We start from the raw sequence: 22,797 nt of genomic DNA, 5'->3' as shown, positions 1-22,797 counted from the left end.
GTGGTGGAGAAAGATCTTGTAATGATTGAGTAAAACAAAAAAGTTGAACTGAATAATAGTTTTGTTTTCAGGAACTGAACGGTATTTTTGTTTTCAGATGTTACATTTGCAAGAAAAGTGAGCAACAGCTGGCAGAACAGCACAAGGAATGTGGATTAAAACATGAAGGTAATTTGTCATAAAAAGTAAGATGGTGTAGCACTATACAAAGTATTTTTCAGAATGTATCAGTTCAGGTGTGTGTTGGGGTTTTTTTAAGCATTGTGAGTTACTAGATGATTGTCCTGGTTTAACCAGGATAGGGTTAAGTTTCCCCAGCAGTGGGGGGGAGCTCTAGCCGGGTTATTCAGATACCATGCGGACGTCACATCCTGGCAGGTCACATTTTCCTGGCACGGAGCGCGGTGCACTCGTGGTTTTGTACATCGTGCTTCAAACTGCTGTATTTGGTAGCTATTTTGCTCTGTTCATTGCTGTCACTATTACTGTTATTGTTATTGTTGTTGTTGGTTGTGTTGCTGTTGCATTGTTGTATTAAACCTTTCCTTATTTCAGTCTTGGGGCTTTGTATTTCACTCCCTTTGTGGGGGAGGGGCAGCGGCCGCGTGGTCTCAGACCCCGGGAGAGGCTGAACCACCACAATGATCCATTGTTTCTTAAAGTTTAAGGACAATACATGAAAAAGATGTAAGGTGTCTCCTTCAGCCAAACCTCAGAAAATTCTGATAAATTTATACTAATTACTCGTATATTTCAATGTATTGAATTTCTTTAGGAAGAGTATTCTGTGAGCTAGGACTCTGTTCTTATTGTGAGAAGTACTTAACTGATAAACTGTGAGGTAGTATATAAGGAAGCAGTTAAGATGACTTTTAGAATAGATCAGGATTAAAAATTTGTGTCTATTAGCGCAGAAGTCACCCTGTGTAAAGCTGTTTATTAAATAAATATGAGGCTGTGAACTTGGGCAACTAATAACTGATCTAGTGGACTTAAGTGGACAATACCCCACGAATATGCAGTATAAATGATAAATGAGATTCCTCTCCTCTTTCTCTAGTTATGCTATCCTTGTTATCTTTTTTTCCCCATTCCAACCCCTGTGTACACTTCCATGGATTTTTTTATGGGCATAACTTTTCCTCCCTTTTGTTAAAACAACTGTTAATATACTGGATTCTGTGCAGTCATCCTCCTCGTTGTATCTCTTTATGTCTGACTACTACATCCTAATGGGAGGCACTGATATTGATACACTTGTGACCTTGCTGGAGTGAGATATGCAGATTCAGTTGGCTGAGTTTCACCTCTCATCTCAGTTCATAGTCTTGGATAAACCCCTCTTAAACAGTACATAGCCTTCCCATGGGTGCTTGCTGGTGCTTTTACTCTTTTTTTTTTTTCTTTTCTTGTAGAGTCCAGTGCATAAAGCCATAATTTTTTTGACACAAACATTGGTCCTTATGACCTAGATTATCTTATAATTACAGTTATTTCACACAGTATCTGTGCCAGGTTTCAGCCATTTGTTAGCAAAAAGAGTATCATCATACTACAGAGATTCATTGGTAGCATAAAGGCTGTATATAGATTCCTATGTCAACTTGAATTCCTGTTACACATGCTTATATACAGTTCTTTCATCCCAGCTACTGCTTTCAGATCTTTGATATAGTCAACAGATGGCCAGATAGGAGTATTTCTTGAGTTGTTTTCATTTATGCCCAGATTCAGCTAAAGAAATTGCTTTACATAGTATTTTCTTAGGAGCTAAATCTGATAGCAGACTTTTTTGGTATGAAAAAAATCTGTCTTTTTGAGAAATAAATGTAGTTAGAAATTGCCAAACCTTTTTTCTTTTGTTTGAGGGGTTATTATGTTTGGTATTGTTTTGTTTTATTGTGTTTGGGGTTTTTCTGGAAATCTGCCACTTTTGTTAGTTTTGATCCAGCAAAGGTGGAAGAAAGCTACAGCTTAGTGAGCAATCAAGACTGTTTGAGCCAGCATTGCACAAGACATTAAACAGCTGATTATGTAGGATGTTGTTTAAATCCATTTTACTTCTGGTAACCAGTTTTCTTTGCAGTTCAGTCTCTTCTCTATGCAGTATCGGTAAGCAAACAATAACAATCAGCTACTCTTGATTTGTAATAAAATGTATTTTAAATTGCCACCTCAGATGAGTTTTTTACTCAGCAGGATGTATTGACTGACTCCTTTATTGTGCATGCTTGGTTTGTGTACAATTCAGATAAGATTAGAAGGATGCTTGCATTGGCTGTCCCTGAACCTATTTCTTTGTATTGTGCAGAAGTCTATGTCCATGTGCTGAGTAAACTTTGAGTGTTAGTACTTTATGCTGATTTCAGCAACTTGCAGTATATAGTCACAATAGACAGTTGAAATGAGTGCCATTTATGCTCTCCCAGCTTATGATTGCTCTATTGTATGAAAGATACTTTGGGCGAATAATTTGTGCTTTATACTGATGCACCCTGCAGAATGGTTATGAAAACAGTTGGTCATTTAAAATGTGGTAAAAACCCTCACTTTGTTCTTAACTTGAGCAATGAAATTTTTTTTGAGTAACATGCTGAAATTTATACTGAACAGTACTTTTCCACTAGGTGAAAACAATCTATTACAGTAACATATATAAGCATTCTACCTTAAGTAATTTGAGACTTATTTATTACAGTGAGCATGCTCCAAAAGTTAACATGTATCTAGACATACTATAGACTGAATTATTAGTGCTTTTCAGATAAACAAGAAAAGCATTTATCAGTAAAGGGTGTTGTTTTCATTTTGTGGCTTGTATATCAGAAAATGACAGGTTTTCTTGTAAATAAGTGCTTGTGTAGTTCTGGACACAGATGTTTCTAGTTCCAGTAGTTCCTTATGTTCTGTTGAGTTACCTTCATCTCCAAGGAGGGCCTTGTCATTTGTCTGCAGCCTGAACAAAGTAGTTCTGTAGTTTGACATTTAAGTCTTCCTCATCTCTCTTAAGATACATATTTTGAATCTGATTTAAATTATTTCTTTCTGTAATGTCCTGTTTGAAAGCAACATAAAAAGATCAGCAGTAAAGCAAACAATGCTAAAACAGCTCTGGCAAATGATGTGAAAATATTGAATTTGAGCTGCATTTTTTTCTTGTTACAACTGATTTATTTATCAGGAGATAGAGAGGATAGTCTAGATGGGAAAAGAATAAAGTTTTTAGTTTCCTTTAAGTTTTTTGTCACATTGTAATCCTACTCTATTTTTCCTGGATTTCTGTTTTTCTTGGCTCTATTACTAAAGACTGGATGGTAAGAAGTTCCAATTAATAAAAATTCAAGGAAGCGAGAAAAGTTTAAAGAGCAACGGATAACTACAGAATACTTTCCAAACAAATTTTTTCTTATTTTTCTGATGAATAAAGATTGAAAGAGGTAATTCAAAATGAATGCATCATAGACTTTAGGTCCAAAATTACCTAGGCTATTGTAATAATAATTCTCTAAAGTAAATGAGAAGTTCCTACAACTAAGACAGTAAAGAATATCAGAATTGCAGGATGTGAAATATATAGCATAAATGTCATCTATAGTCCCATCAGAGAAACACCTTACAAATAACTGTAAGGTAACCCAAACATGGGGAACTGACAAATGTTAGATTTCTAAGTCTGTACCAGTTAATATGCCTCAAAACTTCTACCTTGCCATGTGGTTTGATGGTCAAACTTGAACAAGCTTATATAAACAATCTTTATAATTTTTTGTTCATTCCTTAATTTTACCCCCATCATCAACAATGACACTTCACTCCTGAACTCCAGTCTTAGAACCACGGGTATCTCCATAGACTATTCTGCAATCATTATTTCTGTGGAGTTGTTTTTTTGAAATATCTGAGTCCACTTATATTAGGAGGAGGAAAGGAGTGTTATGGCTGCTTTATGGGTTTCTCTTATTGTAGTGAGGAAGGCAACAATGTGTAATCTAAAAATGCAAAGGCATTGTTTAATCTATTTTTATCCATATTAAAGAAAATACAGTTTAGATGACAACTCTCTTCAGTGCCCGCCAGTGTTTTTTTTTATTCCAGAAAATTCCTCTGCTCTTCACAGTACTGATGCCATCACACATTCAAGCTCAGTCTATGGCTAGTCTCCAACAGAACGGTTTCACATTGTTGAAAACAGACTTTTGTACTGTTTTCCAGAAATATCTGAAGATTTACACCCAGGAAAGTTCAACTCTGTTAATAGTATTCACCTTCAGACATTTGGGGTTGGGGTGGAAACAGACTCCTGAGCTGCTGCCTGCTGGTCCTTGCTGAACCCTGAGTCATCTCTTAGCTTTCTGTCTTTTTTTAAAAAAATATAATTTGTGGCATTGAGGCAGAAGACGAATATTGATTCAGAAGCCAAATACTAAACCACTGTCTTTGTACATCATTGTTTATTTAAGATAAACATGTTGAAGAGCAAGAATAAAATTTTTAAAAAGTTAAAAATCCCCCTGAACTTTCACATGACGAGAGTTGTAACTTCCCTCTGTCTTTTCCCTGCCTAAGGTATTGTAGGTTTACCCATATTAACATTGATCCTGAATTTAACGTGCATATGTCAGAAATTAGTAGATAATCACAGTCTGCGAAGGGAGAAAGCAACTTTCTCTTTTAGTATATGACAAATATATATTTTAAATGCAGTTTATTTTAGATATGTATTTACAGTGCATGAATATGCCCAGTAAAAACTTCTAAGTTGCCAAGAATGGTTTCTTTTTAGTGTGCTTGTGAGTAGATCAAATAACCTATTTCCATGCCTTTACTGATGTGTTTCAGAAGATGAAGAAGAATGGAAGGTTATTAAAGGGAAATTTCTAGCCATCAATGCAGTAAATATGAGCTGTGCCTGTCCACGAAGTCCAAAAGGTCTTTCACCAGCAGCTCATTTGGCAGATGGTTCAGCTGACCTCATTCTAGTTCGTAAATGCTCCAGATTTGATTTCCTACGGTATCTTGTCAGACATACAAACCAAGATGATCAGGTGTGTATTCCCTTTGACAGTGAATTCTCCAGTGTGGAGTTTGACAACTTCACAGTTTGTTTATGGTTAAAAGCTGTGGGAACTTAAGCCCTAGGAGGTCCCTTCAACTCTGATGCTTTTTGTGATTGCTACTGTGGCCATTCCCCTTCCAGTGCTTCCCAACTGTTTCTCTCTGGGCTATGTTGGTTTTGCAGTGTAGATTAAATGCAGGGTTGTACATATGTCCTCACCTTGGGTTAGTGTCTACCATAATAGTGGGAAACCCTGTTTGAAAACTTAAGAAAGTGTCAAAAGAAAAAGGAAGAAAAGGGTGACTGTATGTTAATACAGACTGGTTTATGAGTAAACTTACGTTGTTCGCTTTTGTTTCCTTGGCATCCACTTCCCATAGATGCATACAGACATACTCCATTACCTTTGCTAAACAACGTGTCTGTATTTATTACAGCTTGATAAATGTTTAAGTCCATATCAGTTAAGTTACTTTCAGGGCAGGTGGGGACACACTCTAATTTGATTGTTCCTTTAATTTACAAAGCCTGTTTTAAAGCATTTGTACAATAATGTAGTGTAATGCAACCTCTGTTATAAAAGCATCTCTTAATTGTCCTACTTTTTCTAGCTGAATTAATTAGTTAAAATTATTTTTGTTTTGTTGAATGTAATAATATTGCCCTTTTATTCTTATTTTCGTATACACCCAGCTCTGATGCGATCACACTGCCACGGATTTCTCACCTTCAGGGCATTGTTCCAAATGCAGAAGTGCAAGGCTTTCAGAAAAGCCCATGTGTCTTAAGGACTGTAGTTGGACAGGTCCTGAGGGTAGTACAGATATCCAATCCAAACCTCTTTGACTTTGATTCCATGTATAATGGTTTTTATAAGGTATTTTTAATAGTTTTTATACCCTATTTACTCATAATCTCAGGATCTGTTATGTGATAATCTATAAAGTGGCAGTATTGCAGCTACTTGAAGAGGACCATTGAAAAGTAAGGTTCCATTTTGGCTTTATTGTTTCTGACTTGTGCAGTTTTTTAAAAACAAAAATCACTGTGCCTCAGGTAAGCTCCTCTAGAAAATTGAAGTGGATGGACTTTCTTGAATACAAAATGCTGCATGCTGAATTGCTTTACATATCAAAGGTACTTAATTGTAATTGCCTGTTTTGATTTATTTTTTTCTGTGTAGTTTGACTTCTCATTTGTAGATGTTTATCGGGTGAAGAGTTTTCAGTTTACATCAAAGCTTTCAGAAGACAATGAAAGCAACGTCACAGATATAGGAAAGAAACGTTTTGGCCAGTTCTGCAGAGATCATCCAGCCTGTTGCTGTAATATTGCTAATAGCACCTGGAATTGTGATGGAGAAACTCTGGACAGTTCAGCAATTCAAGTGAGGTAAGCATCAATTTTTCTGTTCATATACCAGAAAACATTAAGTCTTTTCACTGATTTTAAAGATGCTCATAAAGATATGCCAAAAAGGTGCCTCTGCATAGCAAATTTGAGTCTTCTGATAATAAACAATATTTTTTGTTACTTTTTTGAGTCCTTTCCGGAGAATACTCCAACCATGTATATTGTAGACAATCGCTCTGACTGAGATAGATGGATGGCCCTACCTTTGAAGTCATACTTATTTCTCAGGAACTGATACGTGCTTGAAGTGCTGAAGATGAAGGTGGTGTTGGGAGCATTCTTTTTAAATGAGTGGAGTACCTCATCACTTTGAGCAATAGCTTCTCCTATGAAACTTAAGCTTAAGTAAGCATCTTTGTCTTACATAAATACTTATTATGTCCCATACTTTGGTTTTTGACACACAGCACACAGTCTTATCTCCACCCTTGGCATATGGAGAAAGAAATTTGCAGTTGTGCAAATAATCAAATTAGAAGGGAATAGAGGTTTGTGAAATTTGAAGGGCTTTTTTCTTTCTTGTTTGGAGCTTTTTTGGTTAATTGTTTGTTTTTAGAACAAAGGGAACCAAAAACACAATACAAAATATTTATACGTGTGTTCCACTAAAATATAATCACTTAGCAATCCAAATTGTTTTTTGTAAATATCGTATATTGTATAAGATCAGCTCATCTAAGTGCCCCATAGAACTTTTTGTGTGGAAGAGAGGAATAACAGGAGTGATGGATACGTGAAAACATCCAGCCTTCTTTGCAGGGTAGGATTTTATCAAGAATGAGAGTGCGGTTTCTGTCATCTGGAGCAAGGGACTTTGTCCAACTGCTTGAAATTCATGCATTATTAGCAATAAATATGTAGTACTCCTTTCTTATTAATTGATTTCTGTATTTTTCAGGGTTCACTGCCAGTTTGTGAAACTATTTGCAAGGGGAATTGAGGAAAACTCTAAAGATGAAGCTGCCTACAGCCAGAGTAGCATTGAACAATTACTATAGACATTGTTCCTCCAGTGGGGAGAAGAAAAAATAAAAGCTCAAGGAAATTGAGTAAATATGCATTTTAGTCAAATTGACAAGTATTTCAAAATTTTAGATTTTTTTTTGGTGTCAGTATAATTTTAGACATTTTATTGCATTGTGTCATTTTTTAAAAAACATTGTAATCATTAAAATATATCTTGGAGCAATGTAATCTAGGTTACGTTAGAAAAGAGAGGATTGGCGTATATATATGTATTCACAATGACTGATAAATTCTCTGTGCTTTTCTAGAGAGCTAATTTAGCAGTTGTGTTGCAATAATATCTAAATGTTATGAAACATTGGACTTCCCATTGTTCAAACCAGGATATCAAGACAAGATATTTTCAGTGTCTTGAGAAGACATTTTCTGCTGGGAGTGTTATGTAGTTGCATGCAGCTTAAATTCTGGACAACAGTGTTGTCATTCGCATCTTTTTAGTAAAATCTTTCATTTTGTAATTCTGACTATACCTTGCAACTTATCAATGCAATTCAAACACACATTCCTGGCTTTAAGTAATAACAATAAGACTTTAGAAATACTTTGAAAAATAAAAGCACATCTGTATACAGATCATACCTTATCCTATGTATTCTATTTATAAAGGCTTTCTTGCATTTTTGGGATTATAAAGGGTTTTATGACTGTTTGGATGATACCAAATACCACACACTGCAACTGAAATGTCTTGCAAGCAACTCGCAGGAATACTTATATAATAGCAGGAAGGCACAGGCAAAGGAAAATATAGATACCTTCTGAAACACCAGCAAGTTTTAATTTTTTTAAAATATCTAAAATATATTAAAAGCTTTCCACTTCAGTATACTATTCTTTGGAGATTCTACTACATACGTTAAAATGTCTTTGCAAAATAAGATGTTGGAATGTTAAGTTTAAAAATATGATCTGATGATTGAAAGTTTTTAAAATAATGGTTTTTTAACTAAGTATGAAACAAAATAATTTGTTTTGTGAAGTCAAGGGAAGAAACTGGCATCTGATAAATCATGAATTCACTGTGCCGATTTGTTTTTATAGCAAAAAACAGACTATCATATATAGTGATGGAGTGATTATTTAAGTTGTGTATGGATTTGTGTATTGTGGCACATACATGTTCTGTGTGTAGATTTGGGGCTAAATTTTGCTCTTGTACAGATTTATTCCTGTTTGAGGATCAGAAGTTAGCCCCTGCTCTCTTCTATCTTAAGTGTGTAGTTCTCTGTAAAACTTACTGCGTCTGAGGGTGTTACTGTGTCTGAACAGCTAATGATTCTCTATTCATGCATATTTATTGGCACTTCTGTTATTCAGCTTGTATTAGTTTCATGTTTCTCGTGGTCTATGTAAGCCATGGTGATTGGTCATTTTATTACTGAAGCACTTGAAAATTGTTATAAATGGCAGATTTTTTTTCTGTTGAAGTTATTTACATTCCAGTTTTGTTAATATTAAAATGGTGTGCTATATCTTTGCTACAAAGTATTATTCATAATTCTCTGTATGACAGAAAGCACTTGCAAATTATGGTTGCCTAAAGTACAGTCATACGACATTTAGGATCTTTTTTTTTATATATAGTATTTCAGGGAAATACTTGAATACTTTTCTAAAGGTACTGCTGTTTACTTTCCTTATTAATGCAATGAGTTGAAATGTTGATTGCTCCAATGTTATTCAGACATTTGTAACACAAGTGTTATGTATACTGTATTTTTAAAGCCATGTTTAATAGTGGAATAGTACTTTTGAACTAAGAATCCCATTAAAATAAGATTATGCAGTTCATAGAATCATAGGATGATTTGGGTTGGAAGGGACCTTAAAGATCATCTGGTTCCAACTCCCCTGCCATGGGCAGGGACACCTTCCACTAGATCACTAGTTCTACAAATACAAATATTTTTTGAAAGTGTCCTGTGTTTAAAAAGTTCCACAGTTATTGTGGTCTATCCATGAATATTGGGAGAGAACCCAGACTTCAAGTTGCTGTATTTCTTGTGCAGGATATGATGGTACACACTCAGCTTACCAACAGATGAAGGCATTTATGAGGCATTACAGCTATCCAGATCACGTTCTCATAAATGAGAACGGGAGTAAATACTAACTAGCAACTTTCCATTAGTTTACTAGAATGAAAAATGGTGGCTTAATCTCATTGTGAATGTATATTGATATGCTTTGAATTTTTTTAATATCTAAAACTGAGTGCTTGGTGTTTCCAAACAGCCACAGTGAAGGCCCTCTTTCTGAGAAACAAGCTACTGGAAAAGAAGGAGGAAAGATCATTCTGTAGTATAGTAATAAAGTATGAAGTAGATAATAACGGTGTTGCAACGTAATAAAATGAAAAGGTCTTAGGTAATAGAAAAGCTGCATAGTTGCATTTGAATAATTCTATTTGTAGCATATTGTACTAGCAAACCACCATATGTGAGTTGTATGACATGTCCAGTTTATTTTTGAGAGCTGTGTAAGTAATGCTTGCTTACATTTTAATTCTAGGGGTTTTTTTCTCTGAATGTAGTCTCAATATGGAAATTACATATAAGAAAACCAAGCTCAATTTTTCTTTTTTTCCCAATCTTGCTGGCTTCAAGATTAGAAAATGTGTTCTATGACGCTAGGGCATTTCATTGAAAAAATAAAATTACATCGTACAGCAGTGGTTTTTTTCTTCTTTTCACAACCTGATTTGAAAAAATACCTACCTTTGTTTGGCAGAGATCTGGCAGTAGTGTGCTCAGTGTAACCAATGAGGGCAGATTAAACCAGGTGGAGAAGTAATTCATAAGCTTCCCTTGGGGTTGGCCACAGCTTTGTAGTAAGTGTGAGTGGACAAACACTAAGGGTGAAGGAAAGCAACTATTGAAGCTGGACTTACACTAAAACTAAGCAACTCTACCAAGGTAAATGAAAGATTAAAAGGGAAAAAAAGAAAGTTATAGTGCAAGTATTTAGAGTTATTTATTATGGAAAAATCTAAACTGCAAAAATTGAAGGAAATATATAGTAAATGGATGGGGGCTTTTAGAATTTCATTGCAATAATAATTACAGATGCAGTAAAATACGTTCATTGTAGAGGAATAGCGGGCACAGGAGAAAATGCTTTTCAGCACTGTAGACTTCTGCTGTTCACAGAATCACAGAATCATCTAGGTTGGAAAGGACCTTGAAGATCATCTAGTCCAACCATTAACCTAACACTGACAGTTCCCAACTACACCATATCCCTCAGCGCTATGTCGACCCTACTCTTAAACACCTCCAGGGATGGGGATTCTACCACTGCCCTGGGCAGCCCATTCCAACACCTAACAACCCGTTCTGTAAAGAAATGCTTCCTAATATCCAGTCTAAACCTTCCCTGGTGCAACTTGAGGCCATTACCTCTTGTCCTATCGCTTGTTACTTGGTTAAAGAGACTCATCCCCAGTTCTCTGTAACCTCCTTTCAGGTAGTTGTAGAGGGCGATGAGGTCTCCCCTCAGCCTCCTCTTCTCCAGACTAAACAACCCCAGTTCCCTCAGCCGCTCCTCGTACGACATGTGCTCCAGACCCTTCACCAGCTTCATTGCCCTTCTCTGGACACGCTTGAGTAATTCAATGTCCTTTTTGTAGTGAGGGGCCCAAAACTGAACACAGTAATCGAGGTGCGGCCTCACCAGTGCCGAGTCCAGGGGTAAGATCACTTCCCTGTCCCTGCTGGCCATGCTATTTCTGATACAAGCCAGGATGCCATTGGCCTTCTTGGTCACCTGGGCACACTGCTGGCTCATGTTCAGCCGGCTGTCAATCAACACCCCCAGGTCCCTCTCTGACTGGCAGCTCTCCAGCCACTCCTCCCCAAGCCTGTAGCGCTGCTGGGGGTTGTGGCCGAAATGCAGCACCCGGCATTTGGCCTTATTGAAACTCATACAGTGAGTGTATTGAAGTGTATTGGGTTTACGTGGCAAGGTTTTGGTAGCTGGGGGAGCTGCATGTGTGGCTTCTGTGAGAAGACACCGGAAGCTGCCCCCATGTTGGACAGTCAGTTCCAGCCAGCTCCAAGATGGACCTGCCACTGGCCAAAGCTGAGCTGATTGGTGACGTTGGTAGCACTTCTGTGATGGCATACTTAAGAAAGGGTAGAAATCACTGCACAGCAACTGTGAAAGGAGTGAGGAGAAAATAAAGAAACAGCTCTGCAGACACCAGGGTGAGTGAATAAGGAGGAGGAGGAGGAGGTGCTTGAGGCACCACAGCCGAGATTCCCCTGCAGCCCGTGGTGCAGCCCATGGTGAGGCAGCTCTGCCCTGCACCCATGGAGATTAATGGTGGAGCAGATCTCCACCTGGAGCCTGTGAATAGCCCATGCTGGAGCAAGTTTCCTGTAGGAGCTACAGATGTGGAGAGGAGCACATGCATGAGCAGGTTTTTTGGCAGGAACTGTGGCCCATGGGGGGACCCAAGTAGGAGAAGTTCATGAAGAAGGAAGGAGTGGGAGAAGAGATGAATTGACCACAATCCCCATTTCCCATGCCTCTGTTCCGGTCAAGGTGGGAAGAGTACGTTTGTTGTGGTTTGAACTTGGTCGGTAGCCAATCACCATGTGATCAGTTGTTTACTCCCTGCCTGCCCCCGCACCCCCCCGCTGAAATAGGGGAGGGACAAAAAAAAAAAAAAAATCAATTGAGTAAAAAAAAGCACTTTAGTAATAGTAACAAAACAACAGTAACAAGAGTAAGTCCAAATGGTAGAATACTGCAGTGGCTCACACTTACCAGCAACCAGTACGCAGCCCGCCCCAAGCAGCAATACCAACTGCACCAGAAATCCTGCAGCGCCAAGTGGGAAACTGAAATGGGGCATGAGAGAGCACACGTCTGCCTATACTGAGCATGAAGTCCCATGATATGGAATACTCCAATGACCCATCCGGTCCCAGTCCTCTAGCTGTGCTCCCTCTCAGCCCAAGGAAAGTTAACTCTATCCTGGCTGAAACCAGGACAGTCTCCACCCCTTATTCCCTACCATTTACGTTATGCTTAGGTTCCAAATACATTCTAAGGAATCACCACCCCTTCTGGGTCTCACAGATATCATTCCCTTAGTCTATGGGCCATCCTTCCAAAATGTCTACTGAGTTCATTTAGTCTGTAACTTTGGGTTCCATCTGTCATAACAGTCTATAAGGCTGGAGGAATGAGGCAGAGTTGGCTCAGTCAGTGGAGCAGGAGGCTTTGGATGTGGCAGGAGGATGTTGCAAGGCACCAGTTTCAATAACAGGGTTATTTGACAGTCCGGTTCATTGGCTATTCTCACCTAAAATGAAATCTCCTTGAGGCACACATCAGACTTCTCCATCCTTCTGCATTACCCACCAAGTGCACCCCGGTCCTTGGGCAAAAGTAATCCCACGCATAGGTTTACCTTTACTCAATGCAGGAGTAACCCAGACGGCCTTCCCCAGCATATTTTTAATGCGCACTACGGGGGCTTTACCCCCATCCACAGTATGTAGGAGGTTTGGTTGAGCAGGGCCAGCTTGCTTGGCAGATTGTCTGGTATTGACTAACCAGGTGGCTTTTGCTAAATGCATGTCACAGTGTTTAAAAGTTCCACCACCCATTGCTCTCAGTGTAGTTTTCAGCAATCCATTGTATCGCTCAATTTTCCCAGAGGCTGGTGCATGGTAAGGAATGTGATATATCCACTCAATACCATGTTCTTTGGCCCAAGCATCTATGAGATTGTTTCAGAAATGTGTCCCATTATCTGACTCAATCCTTTCTGGCGTGCCATGCTGCCATAAGACTTTCTCTTCAAGGCCTAAAATGGTGTTCCGGGCAGTGGCATGGGGCACGGCATAAGTTTCCAAAAACCGGTGGCTGCATCCACCATTGTAAGCACATAGTGTTTGCCATGCCGAGTTTGTGGGAGTGTGATATAATCAATCTGCCAGGCCTCCCCATATTTATATTTTAACCATCGTCCTCCATACCAAATGGGCTTTAACCATTTGGCTTGCTTGATTGTAGCACGTCTCACATTCATGGATTACCTGTGCAATAATTGGTTAAGGACTTGGTTAAGTCCACCCCTCGGTCACAGGCCCATCTATATGTTGCATCTCTGCCCTGATGGCCTGAGGAGTCATGGACCCAGTGAGCCATAAATTGTTCACCCTTATGTTGACAGTCCAGATCTTCTTGAGCCACCTTAATCTTAGCAGCTTGATCCACCTGTTGGTTGTTCTGATGTTCTTCAGTGGCCCAGCTCTTGGGTACATGAGCATCTACATGGTGTACTTTCACAACCAGATTCTCTACTCGAGCAGCAATGTCTTGCCATAATTCAGCAGCCCAGATGGGTTTGCCTCTGTGCTGCCAGTTGCTCCATTTCCACTGCTGTAACTACCCCCACAGTGCATTTGCCACCATCCATGAGTCAGTATAGAGGTAGAGCATTGGCCACTTTTCTCGCTCAGTGATATTCAAGGCCAGCTGGATGGCTTTCACCTCTGTGAACTGACTCGATTCACCTTCTCCTTCAGCAGCTTCAGCGACCCGTCGTGTGGGGCTCCACACAGCTGCCTTCCACCTTTGATGTTTCCCCACAATGCAACAGAACCCATCAGTAAACAGGGCACATCGCTTCTCATTATCCAGCAGTTTATTGTATGGTGGGGCCTCTTCAGCACATGTTACCTCTTCCTCTGGCACCATTCCAAAATCTTTGCCTTCTGCCCAATTTGTAATCACTTCTGGTATTCCTGGACGGCTGGGACTCCCTGTTCGAGCCTGTTGTGTGATTAATGTAACCCATTTACTCCACATGCCATCAGTTGCATGGTGTGTAGAGGGGACACTCCCTTTGAACATCCAGCCCAGCACTGGCAGTCGGGGTGCCAGGAGGAGCTGTGCTTCAGTCCCGATCACCTCTGAAGCAGCTCAGACCCCTTCATATGCTGCCAGTATCTCCTTTTTGGTTGGAGTACAGTGGTCCTCGGATCCTCTGTATCCTCGACTCCAAAACCCCAGGGGTCAACCCAGAGTCTCCCCTGGTGCTCTCTGCCAGAGACTCCAGGTAGAGTCCTCCAGCATTCTTCCCAGCTGAAGTGTAGAGCATATTTTTAACATCTTGCCCTGTCCGAACTGGCCCGAGGGCTACTGCATGAACTATTTCCTGTTTAATTTGTTCAAAATCTTGTCGTTGCTCTGGGCCCCATATAAAATCATTCTTTTTCCTGGTCACTTGATAGAGATGGCTGACAATCTGACTGTAATTGGGAATGTGCAGTCTCCAGAAACCCACAACACCCAAGAAAGCTTGAGTTTCCTTTCTGTTAGTCGGTGGGGACATAGCTGTTATTTTATTAATCACCTCCATTGGAATCTGACAACATCCGTCTTGCCATTTTATTCCTAAAAACTGAATCTCTTGTGCAGGTCCCTTGACCTTACCACGCTTTATGGCAAAAACAACTCAGAAGGATTTGGATTATTTTCTCCCCTTTCTCAAAAACTTCTGCTGCTGTATTACCCCATGTAATGATGCCATCAATGTACTGTAAATGTTCTGGGGCTTCACCCTGTTCCAGTGCAGTCTGGATCAGTCCATGGCAAATGGTGGGGCTGTGTTTCCACCCCTGGGGCAGTCGATTCCAAGTGTATTGGACACCCCTCCAGGTAAAAGAAAACTGCAGCCTGCATTCTGCTGCCAGAGAGATGGAGAAAAATGCATTGGCAATATCAATCGTGGCGTACCACTTGCCTGCGTTCGACTCTAGCTCATACTGAAGTTCTAGCATGTCTGGCACGGCAGCACTCAGCAGTGGTGTGACTTCATTCAGGCCACAATAGTCTACTGTCCATCTCCACTCTCCATTAGACTTTTGCACTGGCCATATGGGGATGTTAAAGGGGGAGCGCGTCTTGCTGATGACTCCTTGGCTCTCTAGCTGATGAATCAGTTTATGGATAGGGATTACAGAGTCTCGATTGGTGGACCGATGACTGCACCCTGTCATAGATCAGCATTACACAGTACAGCAAAAACAAAAATCTTAACCCAACTCTCACAGATGGTGAGCAACAACATGGGAAATACATATTGCAAATGAGGTGATAAAATTTTAAGGAGGCAAGAAATCAACATTATTACCTGTTCTGTTATTATCTCAAACCTCAGGCCCCACCTTGGGTGCTAAAAGACTGTCATGGATTGAACTCGGCCGGTAGCCAATCACCACGTGGCCAGTTTTTTACTCCCTCCCCAGGTGAAATAAGGGAGGGACAAAAAAAAGAAATTCATAGGTTGAATTAAAAAAAAAAAAATAGTAATAGTAACAATAGTAAGTCCAAACAGATAAAATACAGCAGTGGCTCACGCTTACCGGTGAGCAGTACGCAGCCCGCCCCCAGCAGTGATCCCGAGTGCACCAGAAATCCCGCTGCGCCAAGTGGGAAACCGAAACCAAAAAACGGGCCGTGAGAGAGCACACGTCTGCCTTTACTGAGCATGATGTCACATGATATGGAATACTCCAATGACCGATCCGGGCCCGGCCCTCTAGCTGTGCTCCCTCTCAGCCCAAGGAAAGTTAACTCTATCCTGGACGAAACCAGGACATTGTAGAAGAGTTAGGAGTGAAGTCGGGCCTGGGAAGAAGGAGGGGAGGGAGGAGGGGAGAAGATGGTTTTAGTTTTGGTTTTATTTCTGACTATCTTACTCTGTTATTAACTGACAGTAAATTAAATTAATCTTCCCCAAGTCGAGTCTGTTCTGCCCCTGACTGTAATTGCTGAGTGATCTCCCTGTCCTTATCTTGACTCATGAGCTTTTCATCATATTTTCTCATGCTGTCCTGCTGAGGAGGGAGAAGGACAGAGCAGCTGGGTGGGCACCTGACTGTCAGCCAAGTCAACCCACCACGTGCAGTTATGCAACAGGGCAGTGTTTGCAGTGATGTCTTATGGCACGAACGGGAAGATGGTGTGTAGAATCAGAAATTTCTCTGAACAACTCTGTCTTGCAATTCAAGTATTATTTCCTTAGAACTCCTGCCTTAATCCTTATGAAGTAAATGAGTAATAGGAATTCATCATTTTTATTCTCATTAGTCACATTGCTCTTATTTCAAATTTTCAACAGGATAGTTAAGTAAATTTAATAGATTCTAACTGGTGTTTAAGTTGCAGTAAATTAATTCTGTCCGTAATGAAGCAACAGTCTCCCCAGACTTTTGTCTTACCCACTGACATGCACATGATGTACATCTTGCAAAGGCTTATGCATGTTTTAATTAATGTGTGACTAGTCCCATTAATTAGAAGGAGGTGAGGCATTCATTCTGCAATCAGTCATGCCTTTCAAATCCTCTGCAATGAGAGGAGTAACAGGTTTTTTTATTCCATTTCCTACTGTTTAGAAATGTTTCCTAATACGTACCTACCAAAATTGCCAACAAGAGGTTGTCTTCAAAAGGTGTTTTCTCCTTTAAGACTCTTACATGTCTGAAAGGGTGACTTGCTCTTGTTGGTAGCTGTTTCACCTAAAGTGTAATTTTGTGCCTTAATTCATAGGAATCCTCCAGTAATAAATAAAATTAATAGGTTTTTTTCTTTTCTTTTGGTTTTTTTTTTTTTTTTTGGTTTTTTTTTGCATGTAGAGAAGACTTCGACAGTGTAGAATAGGAAAAATGCTGACAGAATAACAGAAAGGATGCAAATTAAAAAATCCATGGAGACTAAATTCTGGAAAGGATGAAAGAGAACGACTGCAAAATAAATTCTAAAAAGAAGAAATATAAAAGAAGAAATAGCAAAACAAAATACAGATTATTTTTTTTAAATTTATTTTGCTGGAAAGCATTGGCCAGGCACGTGTACTTTAACTGCACAGTAAAGCTAGCACTGAAGGTTTGAGTAGATTGCTAGAAGTCTGACAATTTACAACTGGTAGACAGAATAAAAGCTTTGTCACTGTTGTGAAGACATATTTCTAAAAAAAATGTTGGTTCATGTTCTCTATCTCCGCTCACAAACTTTATCAAAATAGCAGCATCGCTAGAAGAAATGTTAAAGAAGAATCGTAAAAGCAGCTTCTTGTAGCAATGTACAGTGTTCTGAAATAACTGTTCAATTTAATCAGCCAAATATTTATTTTCCATGTTAATATTTAGCAGCTGTATTTTAGGAAAGGGGAGATTGGGCAGCAAGAAGAAATGCTAGGTTAGTACTTCAATACTGCTGAAGTTAAGGTGGTGGGATAGCAACTCACACCAGCTAAGGGTCTGCCCCACAGACCTTGTAACATCAGGGAAAGTTCCTACAGAAGATGATTGCATACAGAAATACCTATGCCATTTCTGGTAGATATTCGTGTAACCTCTTCTTCTGAGCTTTCAGTGATGTATATTCTACAAAGCAGTTTAGCCATCAAAACAGGTTGCTTAAAGATTTTTATCGTTAGAAAACTTCGGTTATTCACTTAACTGAATCTCCCTCGCTGTGTTTATTTGTGCTTTCTCCGTCCTCAGTGGACACAGAGAACAGCTTATTGCCTTCAGGAGAATTCCCTACCTATGCTATTGTGTTCCCTCTCAGTTTTCTGTTCTTTGCCGAAACAGTATTAATATTCAGACAGAGAAAGAAAAAACCACAATATTCGAGCACATATCAATATCAAGAAAACCTGCTTGAAGCTGATTTCTGTTTACCACCAAAGAAGGGACTCTATAGAAAGAGAGCTGGTATTGACAGGATTGCTTCAAAAAAGGAACGAGTATCTGCATAAAGTTTTCAATCCAATCAGATACTGTTAGTTCCTAGATACCATGTTTTCACAGAATGCTGACTAAATCTCTGATGGATGCATTTATAGTAGATATCTCCCCTCAGCAATACATATCAGAAAAATAACTACTCTGCTGGTAGATGCTGCCCTGCCCTTAGCTCAAGAAGAATCAACCCAATAAAATAAGTAGCTCTCAGGTGGTTGGAGCCTCCCATTTCCATTTCATTTCATAGTGCTGGAATTTTCTAGGGAAGACAGGCAAAACCTGAACACCCAGGTGTTGCTGTGGTTGCAATTTCTTAGTAAAGGCTTTCAGAAAATCCTCAACACATTGGTAGCAGGATCAGGAAAGAGTAAACATAGGTGTTTTCTCTCACTAGAACAGCAGATTGTGTTGTTTGTTCTGTTCTGTGTGTAGGCAAAGCTTTCAGCTAACAGAATAATTTGGTTTTTTGCCTGCATAAAAGAGTTTACAGACTTGGTGGAGGAAGGTCAGGCAGGGAGGAAGCACAGGCCTGCTGCCCTCTGTGCTCAGAGGAGTCCATCCTGAGGCTGTTATGGTGGGAACAGCAGGCACTAATGCTTCCTCTGGATGGACTCATGCAGAAGAGGGATGGGGTGAGCAGGAATATCAAAAGATCTGTGGCTGTGCAGCCTCAGCAGTCAAACTCACACTCCAGTCAACAAAACGTTGCACTGCACCTGTGTAGATTGCTCGGGTTTTGGGACTGAAGGCCATTGCTGTCTGCCCTGCCTTCATTTGTTGAAGGAAATTTCACTGGTCTGGGATAAATCTGTCCTGTAACACTGCTGTGAAAAAGCACAGCAGGAATTTATTAGCAAAGTAGCCTGTGTTCAGTTTTTTCTCCAGAGCTAAAAGAGAGTCAAAGGGAGGTGGTGAAAGGACTGTTGATTCACCCTGTCCCTTACTGAAGGAACCTGACACAATGCATCTTACATTACACGTGCAAGGGGAGTGGGAGGCTACTGCTGCTTGCATTGATTTCTACCAGGGTTTCTGATTTCTGCCTTCCAACAAAGGCTACTGAAATACCAGAGCTCTTTTCTCTATTTGACATGGGTGGGGGCTAAGGAAATGAATGCTATACCCATTCAGTAGCACAAATAGCTTTATTTGAATTCTCTTTGGTCCCATACAGCATACATCCCCCAGTGGTGACAGCCAGAGCTTCCTGTGGAGTGGAAAATGTCTCCCTATGCTCTTAGTGCAGGGCAGCGATGAAAGGAAGTACAGTAACTGTGGTTTTAATGTTTCTCCTAAAGCTACTTGGGTAGGAATGCATCTCTGTTGTCTTCATAAAGACTGGAAAACACACATCAGGTCATGATGACCACTGCAGTGCCCTTTCTGTTGAAATCAACTGATGTCTTAGTACCAACAGACTGTGGGCCATGTGAAGGTGCAACCAGAAGACATCTATCAGGAAACAAGGTTGCCATTATCTTGAAGCTAAGACCACAGACATTTTAGCAGAAGATGTATTGCTGATGACTGTGCAGTTGTTATCTCTCATACATGTTGAAATGTGTGCTGGGAAACCCTGGTATATACCAAGGGAAAGATGTGTGTATCCTCTATGGCTGCGCAGGCAATACTGATGAGCAGGAATGGCCTGTAGTCATCAGGAGCACTGATGTGGAGTATGACTCGCAAAGGACCTTAGGTTAGGGTGTGAATCTCATTGATGGCTCTGACAAAAGTCACACTCTGCCTCCAGAATGCAAAATTGACACTGGGAGCATCAACCAACAGGGAGCAGACAAAACAGGTTATACAAACTAGAGGAAATGACAGAGATCATGTTAATGATGTCTATAATGGACTTGCTGACTGTGAACTGCTCTGTGACAGAGTTGCAGGGGCTGAGCACAGCCAGCTCACTGAAGGCAATGCTCACTCACTTAGTTGAGGGTGAGGGCCTGGAAACAAGTGCAGTGGCACTCCAGATCTTATGGCAGTTCTTGGCCAAAGATCTAAAAAATAACCACTTCCAGGTCATTATGCTGTGCCAGGAAGGTTGAAAGGTCCTGATGCAAGTCACAGATCTCTAAGACATAGCAAGCCTGATCTCATGAGTGGTGGCCTCCAGCAACTTCACCATCCTCTCTTGTTTAAAAAATGGCTAAGGCAGCATGACTCCCGAGATGCAGTGGGGTGTTTAGTGTAGTGGCTCTCCTACCTAAAGCTCTCTCCAGCCTCCTGTTTCCCTTTTTGCCCTTTTCTCCTCACATGAGTACCAGCCTGTTTCAACGTACTAATAAGCAGGAAGAATATCAACACTGAGAGGTTACCACCTCAGGACCTTTTACACAGGGCAGTGGGGTCTAAGTGGTGCAGAAGAGTTCAGATAGAGGAGCAGTCTTGTCCTTTGGGTTTGTGTCACATGCCAGGTGTCATGGCTGTGTCTTGGGGGGACCTACTGCCATGAAGCAGCCATCAGGAGTGACTGAAGAGCAACCCTACTGCTGCTGCCCCAGTGTTACAGCATATTTGTGACTCTGAGTATTTAGGAGCAATTTGACATGACACCTTGTGACAAAGGTGTATTTTCAAAGCCTCTTCATGTGGGTCTGCTGGAGGAGATGCTCAACTCTAAACAACAATCTCAGGCACATTCTTGGATGCAGTCTGAGACCTGTAAATAACATTGGATATTTTGTTGTAACCTCATTTTCCTCTGTTCAGGCACCTGTCAAGGTCTTGTTTTTCAGTCTTGGCTGACACTGCCAACACAGTGGTGTCAGTGCAGAGAAGGCTCACTAACACTGAGTGACGCTGAACATCTGTAAACGACACAGAGCTTCAGATGTTGCTAACTGGCCTCCCTTGGTAGAACGGTGTCAGGAGGAAAAAGGCTCAGTGCATGTTGAGTCTAAAGGATAACGCTTGAAAATTACACAGCTAGAGAAAATTGCACACGCACAAGAATTGCCTTTGGGTAGAAGTAGATTATTTTGCATACAAATACGAGATGTTAGAGACAGCACAGATAACTCTGCCTATTGCTCTCCCATGTGCACATTGAATCTGTGAATCTGCAGTCTATGGTTACCATATTGGAAATATTACCACTAACTTTCAATAAGGAAAGAAATATAGCTTTGTTTTGGTTTTGGAGTCTTTGTATCACAAATCAGTGTCCATAGCCCAGGAAAAGAGAAGGTTATTTTTCAGTAAAACATCAAACAACACCTTTACATGCAGCTATATACGTCACTAGTTTTCTCCACACCCTAAGCTGCAGCGGAGAGTTCTAAAGTTTAAATCATTTTATGATAATAAGCTCTCTGGTACACTGTTTAATAATTCTGCATGTTAATGTAAATACTTTTTTTATCTACCTTACTGCAGTGAATGCTATTCAGTGTTTTAAGTCTGACCTGATCCTGCAGCTCCCTCTACTGAAAATTATTTCTCTTGAAAATAACTACATTTCAAAATACAGCAGTCATTTTTAAGGTAGTCTGGCAAATCCATTTCCTATGGTCCCCTATGGATGAGATCTGCAGTAATGTGCTTCAGTTCGAATTACATGTTACTTCACACTGGTAATTTCTACTTTAATGTCTTTACAGGATTCAATGTGATCAGTGATAGATGCTGCACAGTTATTTTTTGTTCCAAACAACTGAACAATTTGAACAATGTCTTCATGAAAAAAAAAAGACAGAAACGTAGGTCAAATAGGAGAAAAGTATAACTGTAAATTTTAGCATCTGGGGCCCTTAGATTCTAATTCAGGTATCAACTTTCTCAGCTCAGGAGAATTTGCCTGTGCTGCAAGTGTGTTGGGCACATATTAGAGGTGGCTTAATTGTTTCCACCATGTCTCAGGTAGTTCTAGTTCTCAGTAAATGAGAGTTAGCTGTGCTCTGCCCTAAGCAAGCATGGAAAAATGTAATAAATAAAGAGAATAATCTTCCATATCTGTTAAGCTGATAGCCTGCAAGGACAGACCATATCATGTATCATTTTCACTCAGGGCCACATGGCATATGGGAGGCTGGGGTAAACCTGACTAGATCTAGTGTTGCTTTTCCTCTCCCTGTCAGTTCCTGGCTCTCAGGCTCAGCCCCGTTTGCTCCTTTTATGGCCATAGCAGCTTTTCTGAGCGTTCCTGGTCTCCCCTAGCTTTTCCTCTTCCTCATTGCTATCCTGACCTTTCACTATTCCCATTGCTTTCTTTCACTGGCTCCTTCTGGTGTTCAGGGATGGTACCTGTAGTACTGGCCTGATGACAGTTCTCTCTGTTCCTTTGCTTTCCTTTGCTCCACCTTTGGTACTCCCTTGTTCTGGCTGCCTACTGCTCCAGCACACAGGCTCTCAAGCTCTTCTCTATGTCATTTCGCTTCTCAAACTTTTCTGTTTGATTTTGTGATGCAGACTTACATCTGAAACAAGGGACTGACTTACTTGAACATCTCCGAGAAGAGATGTTTGGCATCTGGACCTGTCCTTGGGCCCCCAAGTGTTTTATGTTACAGTATATCCAAG

The 22,797-nt window shown here is 40.3% G+C and overlaps 1 protein-coding gene across 1 annotated transcript in view; it reads left to right on the top strand.

Annotated features, from left to right (window-relative positions):
* CERK (ceramide kinase) overlaps positions 1–10,166 on the top strand; it is a 47,418-nt gene extending 37,252 nt beyond the window's left edge. The window contains exons 10-13 of the mRNA XM_074870045.1: positions 98–168; positions 4,840–5,045; positions 6,240–6,448; positions 7,368–10,166. Of these exons, the coding sequence (XP_074726146.1) occupies positions 98–168; positions 4,840–5,045; positions 6,240–6,448; positions 7,368–7,467 (586 nt within the window). The 3' untranslated portion in view covers positions 7,468–10,166. The remainder of the gene's footprint in view (positions 1–97; positions 169–4,839; positions 5,046–6,239; positions 6,449–7,367) is intronic.
* Positions 10,167–22,797: the final 12,631 nt, after the last annotated feature.

The sequence above is a fragment of the Strix uralensis genome, chromosome 5 (genome assembly GCF_047716275.1).
Source record: "Strix uralensis isolate ZFMK-TIS-50842 chromosome 5, bStrUra1, whole genome shotgun sequence".
Lineage (NCBI taxonomy): Eukaryota > Metazoa > Chordata > Aves > Strigiformes > Strigidae > Strix > Strix uralensis.
Note: the sequence above shows the minus strand (reverse complement) of the source record. Positions and strands in the feature narration are given on the sequence as shown.